The sequence below is a fragment of the Aquarana catesbeiana genome, linkage group LG02 (genome assembly GCF_042186555.1).
Source record: "Aquarana catesbeiana isolate 2022-GZ linkage group LG02, ASM4218655v1, whole genome shotgun sequence".
Lineage (NCBI taxonomy): Eukaryota > Metazoa > Chordata > Amphibia > Anura > Ranidae > Aquarana > Aquarana catesbeiana.
In genome coordinates this window covers 513,163,292-513,179,352 of record NC_133325.1, presented here as the reverse complement: position 1 = coordinate 513,179,352, position 16,061 = coordinate 513,163,292, and the positions used below count along the sequence as shown (strand labels likewise).

Here is a 16,061-nt window from a genome sequence, read left to right as displayed (position 1 = left end):
TCCACACACCCTGTTAGGATAGATGCCACCTGCAGCCAGTTGTTTTATAGTTTTTGATGCTTTCTGGTCCATCATACAGATTGTTGATCCTTTTTGTTTTATTTATTTTTATTTTTGAACTCCAAAGCAGAATGTGTGGATTGTGAAATGATCTGCCCCTTTTTCTTGTAAGGACAGTGGTATAGGCAGAAGAATATTTTGGATATATGGGCATCTCTGCATGACCGCAGGGTATTGTTATCATTTATTATAATATTGCCAGGAAGAAGTTGTCTTTTGAAACATGAAACTGGAGTTCTTACACAAACAGTGTGATAGAAAACAAGCCATTGTAATATATTTATGCAAGCTGGACCCAGTAATGAAGGGTTCATCCCGATATATCAGAGCTGTGCTATTAGACAAAGTTAGATATTGTTTTGGTCAATGGTCCGACATTCGGTGCAGCAAATATACAGATAACTAAATGTTTGTCTAATGAAAGGTTTAAAATATGAGTTTATTTATGTGCAAATCTAACAATGAAAAATGCATACATTTGAATCCAGCCACCTTATTGCCTCCATTGGAGGAGGCTGGAGACAAAGGAAGACACGTGTGTTAAATTGATGGTGTAGGAATCAGCTGCTGTGAGCCCCGTGCAGGACACACTCCCCGAAGACCCAGATATTAAATTTTTTGTAGATTTGAGTATGCAGTTTATCACCCAGAAGGATACTCTGTATTCAAAGTCATTGGATCCTTTTTCCCCAGCTCAAGAAGCAGAGCTCCATGTTTTAGCAAAGCCTGTGAGCTATAAAAAGAGTGTATATTTATATAGATAGTCGAGATAGAGAGCTTTTGGTTCCATTTAAAGGGCCAGAAGTTTGTTTTTACTTCGGCAGGTAAACCAACCAAGCATGCCAAGTTAATTTGATCGGCTGTTTTCAGCCTTCCAGGTTCTTGCTGAGGTAGCCATATTAACTTTCACACATGGAAGCAGACCAGGTGACCTAAGGATGCTGCATTTACAGCCCCGGACACGTGATGGGTCTGTGCAACTCACAGATTCCACCCTAGTTCTGGCCCAGTATAGCTGGGATTAATAATTCAACTTTAAGGACCCCAGAACGAGAACAAGTGGTCCACAGGGGGCAACTTCTTATGAAACAGGACTTTGGAAAAGTTGATCATTTATGTCTGCCAGCTACTCTTTTCCCTCCAGCTTGACACATGGACCGTGTCATCAGTCACAAGAAGTTATGGCTGCCTTAGTAAATGAGCGTGGGATAGAGCCAGGGTTCTCCGCAGTTGTTTTTATAACATGCCACTTCTTGTTTTACCTGTTACCAAAGGTGTTACCAAAAGCTGAACATCCCTTCCAGAGATTACAAAAAGATATATCCAAGTCAGGATCTTACGAGTATGCATTTTGTCTGTATGGACATGTTTTTTGGATGTCCAGTGGCAAATGCTACTGCAAAGGCCACAGTAAAAAGTGTTATCAGAAGTAGTTTGTACAGAGTGCCAGAAAGTACAGAGAGTAACAGAGGAAATCATTTTTTATAGGAGAGTCCTTACTAGAAGTTTTGAGGTTTTATTTTTACACTCCCTACTGTCTACAATGTAGCGGACAAAGTAGAGTAAGAAACTAGAAAACTTTTGCCTGAATGTTTTCTTATATTTTATGAAGCCCTTAAGGGGGATGTTGGACTCTCTCCCTATGGGATTTTGTTTGGGAGTGTGTTACTCACAGGGCCGGATTTCCCACAAGGCCATCGAGGCCAGGCCTCGGGGCGGCAGTGGTACAGGGGCGGCGCCACGGCCGCCCACAGACTTTTTTTTTTTTTCTCGGAGGATGGGGCACGGCCGCAGCGGGGTGTGTCATCAGAAAGCCACTACACTGTGGCATTCTGGGAGCTGTAGTCCAGGCGAGCGCCCTGTGATTGGCCGAACAGGGTCATGTGCCGGCGGCCGTCATGGGCACCTTTGATTGGCCCAGGGGAGCTGGTCACTGTGGAGGCGGGGCTGGTCTGTGGGTGATCGCGACCACTTTCTGCGGCAATCCCGCCTCTCTGCCTGGCGTGCTGTATGTCTGTTGAGGTCTCTCTCATCTACCCCCTCACAGTCAGTGTACCCTCGCTCTATCAGCCCGTACCTCTCTCTATGCCCCGCCCCTCTCGGTCAGCCCGTCCCTCTCTCTATGCCCCGCCCCTCTCGGTCAGCCCATCCCTCTCTGTCAGTGCCCCCCTCTGTCAAACCCTCTCTGTCAGTGCCCACCCCCTCTCTGTCAGTGCCCACCCCCTCTCTGTCAGTGCCCACCCTCTCTGTCAGTGCCCCCTCTCTCTGTCAGTGCCCTCCCCTCTCTGTCAGTGCCCTCCCCTCTCTGTCAGTGCCCTCCCCTCTCTGTCAGTGCCCTCCCCTCTCTGTCAGTGCCCACCCCCTCTCTGTCAGTGCCCACCCCCTCTCTGTCAGTGCCCACCACCTCTCTGTCAGTGCCCCCCCCTCTCTCTGTCAGTGCCCCCCCTCTCTCTGTCAGTGCCCCCCCTCTCTCTGTCAGTGCCCCCCCCTGTCAGCCCCCCCCCCTCTGTCCCCCTCTCTGTCAGCCGCAGCAGAGTGCACCATGCCAGCCAGCCACCCACTATCCTACAGCAGGAAGCCAGGCCAGCCTCCCGCAGCAGTGTGCACCATGCCAGCCACCCACCCACCCACTGACCCACAGCAGAAAACCAGCCAGCCACAACAGGAGCCACCCATGGTGACCAACCCACACCAGGGAGCCAGCCAGCCACAGCAGGGTGTTGACCAGCCACCCACTGGAACCAGCTACAGAGGACGTGGGAGTCAGCCACCAACAGGAGCCAGCCATCCACCAACAGCAGCCAGCTACAGAGGACGCGGGAGCCAGCTAGCCACAAAGGACACAGGAGCCAGCCACAGAGGACGCGGGAGCCAGCCAGCCACAGAGGACGCGGGAGCCAGCCAGCCACAGAGGACGCGGGAGCCAGCCAGCCACAGAGGACACGGGAGCCAGCCAGCCACAGAGGACGCGGGAGCCAGCCAGCCACAGAGGACACGGGAGCCAGCCAGCCACAGAGGACGCGGGAGCCAGCCAGCCACAGAGGACGCGGGAGCCAGCCAGCCAGAGGACGCAGGAGCCAGCCAGCCACCAACAGGAGCCAGCCACAGAGGACGCGGGAGTCAGCAACATCTGCAGTACCCATAGTTAAGGTAAGAGGAGCGCTACACAGTGCCAATTTTATTTTTACTTTGTGAGAGGTTGGTGCAGGGGTGAGAGTCATGGCACAAGGAGGGTGTCCCATGAGGAACAGAATGAATGAAGGTGTTCACTGTACACACTGTTAGATAGAGGTCCCCTCCAGGTCCCATTATACTCCTTTTCAGTCTCTAATGGGACCTGGTGGGGACTCTTTCTAACAGATTCTATAATGGACACTGAATGGTCCTCTATTAGAGAGACCCCCCTCCAGGTCCCATTAGACTCCTTTTGAAGTCTCCAATGGGTCCTGGAGGGGGTCTGTCTCTAACAGAGACTTTCTAATGGACACTGTTAGAGAGAGACCCCCCTCCAGGTCCCATTAGACTCTGTTGTAGTCTCTAATGGGGCCTGGAAGGGACACTTTCTAACATCAGGGAGCCAGGCCAGCCACCTGCAGCAGGGTGCACTGTGCCTGCCAGCCACCCACCCACTGCCCCACAGCAGGCAGCCTACTGGCCGCTAGCCATGGCATGTGCGTTCCCCTGGCCTGTGGGTCTTGCTGGCCATGGCCAGCTCCCAGCAGGATCAAGAGGCCATGACCAGCTCACAGCAGGTCCCACAGTGTTGAGGGCTATTTTTAGACTACTAGGCACTGGGCACTGGCCTGGGGCAGGGTAAATAGGGTGTATGGGGGGGTAGATGGTATGTGGGGTTCAGCTGCGGGTGTCAGGGTCTCTCACCTCAGCGATGGCAGCTGCCTGTGCCAGCTCAGCAGGTCCCTGCGCTGATGGGCACTGGTGATGGTGAGCTGATTCGGTGGTTCAGTGGGCCACTTGACTGGACTTTCCCCCCAGGCATAAGGCTGCCAGCCCTGCCCTGTCGGCCGCCCCCCCCTCCGCACTAACATAGCAGCATGGCAGGTCCATGCCTTCTCTAATATCACTGCACTGCCCCCTCCCCACACTGCATTTCTTATTCACACAAAATATGAAGCGCGGCCGTTCTAGACAAAGGGCAGGACTTTTCAAGTTAAGAAGTGGGTGATTGGTTGCTAGGCAGCGGGGCTGTCCCAGCAATAAATCACTCACTTTTAACGTGAAAAGTCCCGCCCGTTGTCCAGAGCGGCCAGGCTCCATGTCTTGTGTGAATAAGGTAGGGTTCTTTGGGGAGGGGGGAGTGCTGTGCTGTAAAGAAGTTTGATATTAAGAGAGGACTGTGATGGGGGTCAGTCTGTGATTGAAGGGGTCAGTCTGTGATTTGGGGGGTCAGTCTTTGATAGGGAGTCTGTGATGGGTCAGGACCAGTTTGTGATGGGGGTCAGTCTGTGATGGGGGGTCAGTCTATGATGGGGGCTCTGCTATGGGTCAGGTCAGTCTGTAATGAGGGGTCTGTGATTTGGGGGGTCAGTCTGTGATGGGAGAGGTCAGTCTGTGATGGGTCAGTCTGTAATGGGGGTCTGTGATGGTGGTCAGTCTGTGATTTGGGGGGGGTCAGTCTGTGATGGGGGGGTCAGCCTGTGATGGGTCAGTCTGTAATGAGGGTCTGTGATGGGGGTTTGTGATGAGGAAGGGGGGGTGTGACGTAAGGGGGGGGGGGGGCTCAGGACACTGATGTAAAAGGGGGTCGTGATGTAAAAGGGGGTATGTGATGTAAAGGGGGGACTGAGGACACTGATGCAAAAGGGGTCTGTGATGTGATGTGAAGGGGGGACTGAAGACACTGATGTAAAAGGGTGTCTGTGATTTCTGCACTAGCAAAACGCAGGTCTCTGCAAGGGCAATAGAAAACAAATGTTTTCTATGTGTCCTGTTCACACTGCAACAGTGCCACTGCGTGCTAAGCAGTGTGGTGCAAAATGCATACTGTTTCTATGCACTGCAACTGAGCTGTAGTGCATAAAAATGAATGAAATGTATTTGCATAAAGAACTATTTACGATCATCTTTGGGTCAAGAAAGACTGAACAGTTTAGCTTTACTTGCTATTGAGTCAGAACTTTTAAATACTTTGTCCTACGAAGATATTATCGATGAGTTTGCCAAAAGAAAAGTTAGAACTAAAAAATTGTAGGGAGTTTCTTACTGCTATAATCTTTAAAAGGCATTTTCTGCATTACAGAGTATTTTCAGTCTGTACAATTAAAGCCAGTTATTTTCAGTGTTCTCGTGTGTGGAGATATGTTTTTAATTGATCTATTGTAGCAGTCATCGATAAAGGACGAGAATGGTGGTGTAGGTGTGTGTGTGTGTGTGTGTGTGTGTGTGTGTGTGTGTGTGGGGGGGGGGGGGGCATTGAAGGACCCGGCCTTGGGGCGGCAAAGGGAGTAAATCCGGGCCTGGTTACTCACTTGCTTATATTTTGTCTCAGCAGCTGAAGTCCTCCATTCGGATCTCACAGAGAATGTTGCTGATCTTTTAAGGTTTTTTGACAATCTCATTTATGTGTTTTCTCCCCAATTCCAGATCCTAAAAGTTTGGAAGGATTTAAAACTAAAGCCAGGTGACTTGTGGATTGTTAAGAGACATTTATATATAAGGAAATGTTTGGAGACTCAATACAGCATCTATTTCATGTACAGTTTTTGCAAAACGTGAAGAAAAAGTCACCAGGATCCACACCAGACACGGCAAAAATGACTAAATTAAAGAAATCTCTGTGTTTGATTTGTTTCCCTCTTGTGATCACAGTCTAGGGTACTTTTTGATTAAATTACTTTAATTGTATATATATTTGAAAAGTAGTTTAGCCATGTTGAAGCCATACTTTGTCTTTTGTACGTTTTCCATTTTATGTAGAATTGTCTGTGTTTACATATGCTGATAAGTCAGCATGCTCACAATTAAGCTAGAAGGCCATTCTGGCCACAGGAGTGTACAGCCAGTACTCTGTAAATATGTCTTATCAATCATTTGTTTTTCACAATGAAAAGTCATTTTGTAATGAAAAAGTTGCTCAGCTATTATTTTCTCCACAATGGAGTTTTTTGCCTCTTTGGCCAGAACTACCTCCACCTAAGCGTGTGGAGGTTCCAGGTTAAAGGTTATAGCAGGTATGGTTAGTGATCAAAATATTGATCAAAAGAGGGGAGACTGTAATGGAAATTTGCAAGTTCTGTATATAATTGTATTGTATTTTGTATGTATTGCACACTGCCTTCACTGTGCACACGGCACTAATACAGGGGGTCCCCTAGTTACAAACATCCGACTTACAAACGACTCCTACTTACAAACGGAGAGAGACAACAGGAAGTGAGAGGAAATCTACCCCTAGGAAGGGAAATTCACTCCTGTAAGAGCTATTATGGGGAAAAGGTACCTCCACTGATGCTTTATCTCCAATGCTTGTTTCCACAACAACCCAAAATTTTCAAAATCCAATTGTCATTGGGACAGAAAGTGAGGTGAAATCTTCTGAACAGGGGCACACACCGCGAAACAAATGTTACAGGGGTGTTAACCCTTACCTATGCTATCCAAAAAGCTTAAAAATATTTTTTTGGGCTGGAGCTACACTTAAAAAATGTACCTGTTCCGACTTACAAACAAATTCAACTTAAGAACAAACCTACAGTCCCTAACCTGTTTGTAACCCGGGGACCCCCTGTAATGTTTTCAGTAAATGTTTACATTCTTTCGAGTCCTGATTAGAATAAGCCTGCCTATGTATGTACAGCAACACAGCACTGAATTGCATAGAATCACATGGATGCAACACCAAATCGCATGGATGCGTTTTTTTGTATTTTTTTAACTTTTTATTGTTTGAACATTGCACTAATACCATATTGCATAGATGCAGCACTGAAATGCATGGATGCAACACTAAATCGGACTGTTAATTTAATCATTGCACAGCAACACAGCACTGAATTGAATAGAATCACATGGATGTAGCACCAAATCGCATGGATGCGTTTTTTTGTATTCTTTAACTTTTTATTGTTCGAACATTGCACTAACACCATACTGCATAGAAGCAGTACTGATAAGCTTGGATGCAACACTAAATCGCATGGATGTTTGTGTTGAATTATCTATTAATGTTTTAAAATTGCACAAGCTTTGTGGAATGTTTGCAATACACAGGCTTATTGGAGCACTTTTACCTATTTATTCATTCATTGGAATTTATTGCACATTAACGTATAGTATAGTATTAATAGTTATTAATAGATTTTGTATATGTTAGGCACAATATCACTTTATTAATATTTTAGTGGAAATCTCTTATTTTTTATTTTGATAAGCGCAGCGTGTGTACAATTTGGTTTAACTATTTTGCATGGTTATGAGACATGCGTAACTTTAGCAGCTGATCATTTGCAAAGATATACTATTTTGGAGACCAGATTTGGTCAATTACCTGGAAGCTCACAGGACTAAAAATTAGCATTCTGAACAAAATCCGTTGTCGGAATTTCCGATCGTGTGTACACAAATCCGACGCACAATGTGCCACGCATGCTCAGAATAAATAAAGAGATGAAAGCTATTGGCTACTGCCCCATTTATAGTCCCGACGTACGTGTTTTACGTCACTGCGTTCAGAATGATCGGATTTTCCGACAACTTTGTGTGACCGTGTGTATGCAAGACAAGTTTGAGCCAACATGCGTCGGAAAAAATCCTAGGATTTTGTTGTCGGAATGTCCGATCAATGTCCGACCGTGTGTACGGGGCATAAGACTAAAATTGAATCGAAATTTGCTGCCAAAATTAACACTGCCTGTTAGTAGCCACTGGGCTGATTATATTATCATTAAACTATACTTTTAAAACGTATTGCACTTAGAGGCGCCTTTTTTTTGTTCTTTCATCTGCCCCAACACTGAACTCCCCTGCTCATCTTTCGCACCACTGTAACCCCCTGCTCATCTGCCCCATCACTGTACCCCCCCTGCTTTTCTGTCCCACCGCTGAACCCCCTTCTCATCCCTCCTACTACTGTACCTCCTGCACATCTGCCCCACCACTGTACCCCCTTACTCTTCTGTCCCACCACTGTAACCCCCCTGTTCAAATGCCCCATCAATGTACCTCCCTGCACATCTGCTCCACCGCCGTATCCCCATACTCTTCTGTCTCACTACTGAATCACCTTCTCATCTGTCCTAACACTAAACCCATCTGCTCATCTGCCCACCAGTGTAACCCGCTTTCTCATCTGCCCCACCAATGTACCTCCTGCACATCAGTCTCACCTCTGTACCCCCCTGCTCTCCTGCCCCACCACTGTAACCCCCTGCTCATCTGTCTCACCAATACACCTCCCTTCACATCTGCCCCACCCCCCTGCTTTTCTGTCCACCACTGAACCTCCTACTAATCTGCCCCAACAATGAACCCCCCTGCTCTTCTGTCCCACTGCTGAACCCCCTTCACATCTCTTCCACCACTGTAACTCCTGGCACATCTGCCCCAACGCTGTACCCTCCTGCTCTTCTGTCCCACCTCTGAACCCCTCCTGCTCATTTTCTCCACCGCTGTACCCTCTTATCTATATGTGTGATATGCAGAGTGGTGAAAGGAAGCAAAGATGAGACACCTCTACCTGTCCTGGTACACTCATCCTGCTGATCCACCTCTCGCATCCAGCCCACGTGCTTGTATGTAATGTATGTGATGTCCCATACAAGCATCTGGAATGGATGCGCAATGATGAGCTCAGGTCAGGGGCATTTTCTGAAAGCAGTGGGCCTGTCTGCAGGATCATATTTTGGGTCCCCGCAGCTGAGAAAAAGTGCGGCACTCCACGCTGCAGCAAAATTTGGGTGTGATTTTCATTGTGCTGAATACTGGCTGTGGCTTAAAGGGACACAGAGTGCAGGGGTTCAGTAGTAAGTGATGCAAAAATTCAGGAATAATTTCAATAAAGTTCCCAGAAGCTCAACAGTAATTCCACAAACTTTCACCTGATTTTTGTTTGCTCAATCACAGTGAAATCTCTTCTTTCTGAGATTGGTAGTGGAAACCTAGCGAGTCATCTTCCTCCAGGTGGGTGGGGCTAGCAGGACTGTGATTGGCTTTAGCAGTGGCCAATGACAGTCCTCTTCCTGGAAACACGGACCAGAACCCCCCCCCCCCCAGCAGAACTGCACCCAATCTCTTCCCCCATCACAAAAGCTGATGATCACAGCTACAGCAAAGTTAGAGAACCAAACAATGTTTCCCATCTTTCACAATGTGTGGGGGCACAGTGCCTCTCCCCCAGTGCAGGTGCGGCGTGGGGAATTCTGAAATTGCAATGTATTCGTGTCTCACTGACACCTCCCTGCAGTGCTCTGCTGATGGGGAGAGAGTCGAGTGCTGGCAAAAGAGAAGCACGTGCCACTTGTGGCAACAGTGCCGGGGGTTGATTACCCCTAGATTAGCCAATAAATCGATAGATCTTTATCTATCTTAATTTAAACATTTCTTTTGGTAACTAGATTTTATATAGTATGTAATATATAGATATTCAGTTGTAGGTTTAACTGATGATACCTCCGTAGCAAAGCATGCTAAACAGTACAAAAGATGTGTCCATCAGGGCTTGACTTGACCCCAGTTGACGTTTGAGAAATGTTCTTGTTTAACAGGTTTGATTGCTTGGACATCAAGGCAGCCTACAGACAACATCATCTGCACACTAATATACAGTGTGTACAGCAGTCCTTTATACAGGAAGCAGGATGGCAGCCCAGAATGCTGTAATATTAAAGTGGTTTAGAAAGCAGAAGTTTTTTTACCTTGATGTATACCATGCAAACTACCTGTATGTGGCTAACCTCCCTCTATACTTACCTGAGCCAGATCTTGATCCAGTGCTGTGCCCAAGAGCAGCATCTCTCTCGGTTTTCTCCTCACTCCACAACCAGTAAGCAGAGAGCGGGGGGAGAGACTGTCACGCTCTGCGTTAATTGACACAGAGTGCAGCTCAGAATCGAGCACTCATGAGTCCACCATAGCAAGCAGCTTGCTAGGGGGGCACTTGGCAATAGGGCGGAGCCAAGGGCACTGGCAGGGGACCCCAGAAGAGGAGGATCAGGGCTGTTCTGTGCTAGACCACTGCACAGAGCAGGTAAGTAAAGTAAAAATAGTTTTACAATCACTTTAAACCAAGCACAGGCCTAGGTACAGCTCCAAATCTTAAACTGGTAGTGAACTGAAACAAAAAACTTTTCCCCTGCAAGGCAATGTTATAATGTGCTAGTATGCATCACATACTAGCACATTATGTGAAACTTGCCTTAAAACTAAGTCCTCCACCCCGGACAGAACTTACATCTTCACCCGGTCTTCCTTCCCAGTTTGCAGCAGGCTCCGTTTCTTTGAATGGCTGGCTGAGCCATGATGACGTCACTGTTTATGGCACAGAGCTCTGACGGAACGGCACGGGTATACTGATCCATCCAAAGCACATGAGCCAGTGATGTTGCTGGTGGCTACACAAGTAAAAATTTCCTAAATGGTGCACATGCAGATATCTACAGTACCTACAGGAAAGCCGCCTTATAGTAAAATAAGTAAAACATAAACAAATGGCCTTTACTACCACTTTAAAACTATACTGTGGGCCACAAGGTTGAATACAAATAACAAAACCATATCCATGCTCTGTGATTTTATAGACATGAACTCTACTGTTTAGGTTTCAATGAGCCATGCTTATATGAATCTGTTGTCTTTCACTTTAAAATTATGAGGAAACCTTTTTTTCTCTAAATGTGTATATTCTGTCATTTTATTTTACTTATAGCTGTATTATGTGCTGCACCAGAATTGCCAGCTAATGGAGAATATCATCCACAAAAAGATGAGTACACATATTTGGATTCTGTAACATTTTCATGCCAGAAGCCTTTAGAAGTTGTGGGCAATCCTTCTATATCCTGTACAGGAACAGGGGAGTGGAGTTCCAATTCTCCTACATGCAAAGGTTAGAAATATGCCTTTTTTTGTGCTTGTATCAATGTATTTTAGATTAGGAACTAGAATTTTAGAGGTTTGTTAGTTTAAGCAAGAAGAAAGTTAAGGTGACTGTAACCATATTGGTTCATGATTTATTGCGCTATAATCATGGCAAACCTGCACCGCGTTTTAGGTGCATTGAAAATTAATAGCACCTGCACTTCAATTGCAAAATACAGATTCAGTTTGAGATTGCAGACAGAATCGCAGCATTGTGGCATTATGTATGTGAATATGCTTCATGTTAAACCCTAAATATGGGTACAGCAGGAAACATGATCAAAAATCTGGTCTTGGCCTTTACAGTTTTCATACATAATGATTAGTGTTATGCCCCGTACACACGGTCGGACTTTGTTCGGACATTCCGACAACAAAATCCTAGGATTTTTTCCGACGGATGTTGGCTCAAACTTGTCTTGCATACACACGGTCATACAAAGTTGTCGGAAAATCTGATCGTTCTGAACGCGGTGACGTAAAACACGTACGTCGGGACTATAAACGGGGCAGTGGCCAATAGCTTTCATCTCTTTATTTATTCTGAGCATGCGTGGCACTTTGTGCGTCGGATTTGTGTACACACGATCGGAATTTCCGACCAACGGATTTTGTTGTCGGAAAATTTTATATCCTGCTCTCAAACTTTGTGTGTCGGAAAATCCGATGGAAAATGTGTGATGGAGCCTACACACGGTCGGAAATTCCGACAACAAGGTCCTATCACACATTTTCCATCGGAAAATCCGACCGTGTGTACGGGGCATAAGGCTGACCGCAGGTCAGCCTGTATTTGTAGGAGGAGTCAGGCTGCATAAAGCCTGCCCTCCTTTGCCTCCTTCCTTGTGGTCGTAGGATCTCGTGTCGTGTGCGTAATTTCCGGTGCGATCTGTCTGACGTCACTTCCGGGTTTTTCTTCTCGGCTAGGAAGATGTGCGGTGACAAGGGGAGCTTCGAGTCTCAACGCTTTCAGCTGCAGGATACAGGCTTGGTTAGGGGGCCCACGGGCAGGCGGCCACCCCCATCTGGACTATCCCGGGCATCTACTGGCATGCCGCTACTCTCCCCATTCGGGGTCCGGTCGGGATCAGAGCCCCGCCGGTTTCCCAGTGTCAGTTCTGGCACTCTCGGGGCTGAGGTCCTTACGGCTTGTGTCTGGGCACGCGTGCAGGTTACTCACGTGCTGTTGGTAACTTACAAGCACGATTGCTGTCAGGCTGCACTCTCGCTGGCTCTGCTGTTGACTGCAGGGCTGGGGGTCTGATGTCGGGGGTCGGAGTTGGCAGGACTAGGGATGATCATGACTGCATTAGTGATTTTGGTATTTGGGTCTGCTGTCACCACTGGCTGGTCATGTACCTGTGGACAGGTTCGGTTAGGCCTTGGTTATGTTGCAGCATAGGTATGTATGGGCAGGGTCTCCTCCCTCCTTAGCTCCTCATGGTGGTTCTCCCCCCTCCTGAGCTCCACGTAGTGGGTCCCCCCTCCTGAGCTCCACATGGTCAATAGTGTGGGTCTTCAGGGGTTAATGCAGGCTGTGGACATGACCTGACATTTTCTCCTCGCCTGTAATCTCATTGTGTTCTTTGGGGGTCCTTGGCAAATTACGGTTCTCGTGCAATTTACGTTCTCGTGCAATTTACGTTCTCGTGCAATTTACGTTCTCGTGCAATTTACGTTCTCGTGCAATTTACGTTCTCATGCAATTCACGTTCTCATTTAATTTACGTTTTCTCCTGCAATTTTACGTTTTCTAATGCAATTTATGTTCTCATGCAATTTACGATTCCTTTTGCAATTTACGATTTCTCTTGCAATTTTACGGTTTCTTATGTAATTTACGGTTTTCACATGTAATTTACGGTTTCTCATTCAATTTACGCTCTCATGCAATTTATGATTTTTCATGCAATTTACGCTTTCTCATGGAATTTACGCTTTTTTCATGCGAGTTATGGTTTTTCATGCGAGTTATGGTTTCTCGTGAAATTTACGGTTCTCATGCAAGTTACAGTTCTCATGTAAATTCACGTTGTTTCCCATGTTTCTGGCGTTTCCCATGTTTCTGGCGTTTCCCATGTTTCTTGCGTTTCCCATGTTTCTTGCGTTTCCCATGTTTCTTGCGTTTCCCATGTTTCTTGCGTTTCCCATGTTTCTTGCGTTTCCCATGTTTCTTGCGTTTCCCATGTTTCTTGCGTTTCCCATGTTTCTTGCGTTTCCCATGTTTCTTGCGTTTCCCATGTTTCTTGCGTTTCCCATGTTTCTTGCGTTTCCCATGTTTCTTGCGTTTCCCATGTTTCTTGCGTTTCCCATGTTTCTTGCGTTTCCCATGTTTCTTGCGTTTCCCATGTTTCTTGCGTTTCCCATGTTTCTTGCGTTTCCCATGTTTCTTGCGTTTCCCATGTTTCTTGCGTTTCCCATGTTTCTTGCGTTTCCCATGTTTCTTGCGTTTCCCATGTTTCAGGCGTTTCCCATGTTTCAGGCGTTTCCCATGTTTCAGGCGTTTCCCATGTTTCAGGCGTTTCCCATGTTTCAGGCGTTTCCCATGTTTCAGGCGTTTCCCATGTTTCAGGCGTTTCCCATGTTTCAGGCGTTTCCCATGTTTCAGGCGTTTCCCACGTTTCTGGCGTTTCCCACGTTTCTCGCGTTTCCCACGTTTCTCGCGTTTCCCACGTTTCTCGCGTTTCCCACGTTTCTCACGTTTCCCACGTTTCTCACGTTTCCCACGTTTCTCACGTTTTCCACGTTTCTCACGTTTTCCACGTTTCTCACGTTTCCCACATTTGCTCACATTTCATGTCATTGTCTTACGTTCGCTGCATTTCCGTTACATCCGTTTCCATTACATCCAGGATCTCTCACGTCTACAGATCCATACAGGCTGAGGTTTTGTTTTTAATTATCGTCCCACATTCTTCTTGCCTGTAGTCCATACGTCATACGTTCACTGTACCATTACACTTTTTACTACTACCCACCACAGTTTGTGGGGACTTTAGCCCTGAGTATTCGTTTTTAATTTCCTGTCTTGGCGCTGCAGGTTGCTCGGGCTTGCTTACTGCATACAGTAGGGTGGTGTTGTCATTAGGTTCTTTAAGTACTTTATTCCGCAGTGCTGTTGTGTGGTTACATGACCTTTTCCTGTTCTTTGACATCTGCAGGGAAAGATCCTTGGAGTGTGTCTGGCCAGCCCTAGTTGGTGCTGTGCCAGTCACATGACTAAAAAAAAAACAGTTTCATAAGAGCAATTCAAATTGGATTATAAATATCAAATTACTGTTTTACAGCTCCTAATATATTTTTATTGAACACCACTTGTGTATTTTATGTGCATTAATATGGTGTAACCAGAGGCAGAGATGACTGAAACTAGCTTTCATTTTGTTCAGACTACATTTGCATCCAAGGCTTTTTCTTTTTTTACTTTACAGGTATTAGCAATTACATGTTATATTAAAATGAAGTGTTTTTGTGAGTTTCTTAGTGAATGTAATCAATCAGCATACTATAGCCCATCCCCATAGTGTTTAGCAATAGAAGGACTTGAGGGCCACATGCAGGGCCGGCGCTCCCAGTAGGCGAACTAGTCAGCCACCTAGGGCGCACTGCCGCCTAGGGGTGCAGCCACAGCTGCTGGGTCCCCTCCAGAGGATCGGTTCCCCCCTGGCGGGTGGTGGCTGGTGCAGATTGTAGCAGGAGGTGGCTCCATTAGGTTTGGTGCAGAGTCGCTGGGCGGAGAGAAGGAGCAGGCAGATCTCCCCCTTCTCCGGACTAAGCAAGGAGCGACCATGCTGATGTCCAGCAGCCATGGGTATCAGCTCTCTGCCCGCTCTGCCTCCCTCCCTGCCTAGGTGATGTGCAGCCATTGGAGGAACAGCACAGGCGGCATTGTGCATAGAGACAGCCAGGATGGATCCACCCAGGCCCGGGCTGGCCACAGGACACACACTGGGCTGAGGCCACCAGACCACTTGTCCTGGAGGAGCGAGGAGCCAAAAGCAAAGCTGCTCCTACAGCTTATCCAGCCTCTCCGCGGCCAGCTGAGAGAGCCCGGGGGGAGAAACCGAATGATCAGCTGAATGGGGGAGGAGCTGGAGGAGGTCTTCTGTACGTGACTGGTGACACAGACTGCCACCCACTGCCTGACATGTGGAGGGAGCTGGAAAGAAGTGCCCCAAGGTAAGAACTTGTCAGATGGTGGGGGAAGCGCTGGGGATGAAGGATTCCAGTCAGACCTTATCATTGGTGTGTGACCCCCTTCACTTGGCTGCACCCCCCCTCCTTTCCACCTGGCTCCATCCCTCCACCTGTCTCCATCCTTTCACCTGTCTCCATCCTTTCACCTGTCTCCATCCTTTCACCTGGCTCCATCCCTCCACCTGGCTCCATCCCTCCACCTGGCTCCATCCCTCCACCTGGCTCCATCCCTCCACCTGGCTCCATCCCTCCACCTGTCTCCATCCCTTCACCTTGCTCCATCCCTCCACCTGGCTGCCCCCCTCTCCTGTCCACTTTTCTATATCCTCCCTCCACCTGACTGCACCCCTATCTCCTGTCAACCTGGCTGCACTCCCTCTTCTGTCCACCTGACTCCATCCCTCCACCTGGCTGCACCCACCTGTCCACCTGGCTATATCCTCCCTCCACCTGGCTACATCCCCTCTCCTGTCCACCTGGCTGCACCTCCCCTCTCCCGTCCACATGGCTGCACCCCTTCTCCTGTCCACCAGACTCCATCCCTCCACCTGGCTGCATCCTCTCTCCTGTCTGCCTGGCTCCATCCCTCCACCTGGCTGCACCCCCCTCTCCTGTCCACCTGGCTCCATCCTCCATCCACCTGGCTGCACCCCCCTCTCCTGTCCACCTGGCTCCATCCTCCATCCACCTGGCTGCACCCCCCTCTCCTGTCC

General features: G+C 47.7%; 1 protein-coding gene across 1 annotated transcript in view; it reads left to right on the top strand.

The window, feature by feature from the left end:
- LOC141128475 (C4b-binding protein alpha chain-like) overlaps window positions 1–16,061 on the top strand; it is a gene marked incomplete in the record, with an annotated part of 860,616 nt that overhangs the window by 95,556 nt on the left and 748,999 nt on the right. The window contains 1 exon segment of the mRNA XM_073615781.1: window positions 10,940–11,119. Within this exon segment, the coding sequence (XP_073471882.1) occupies window positions 10,940–11,119 (180 nt within the window).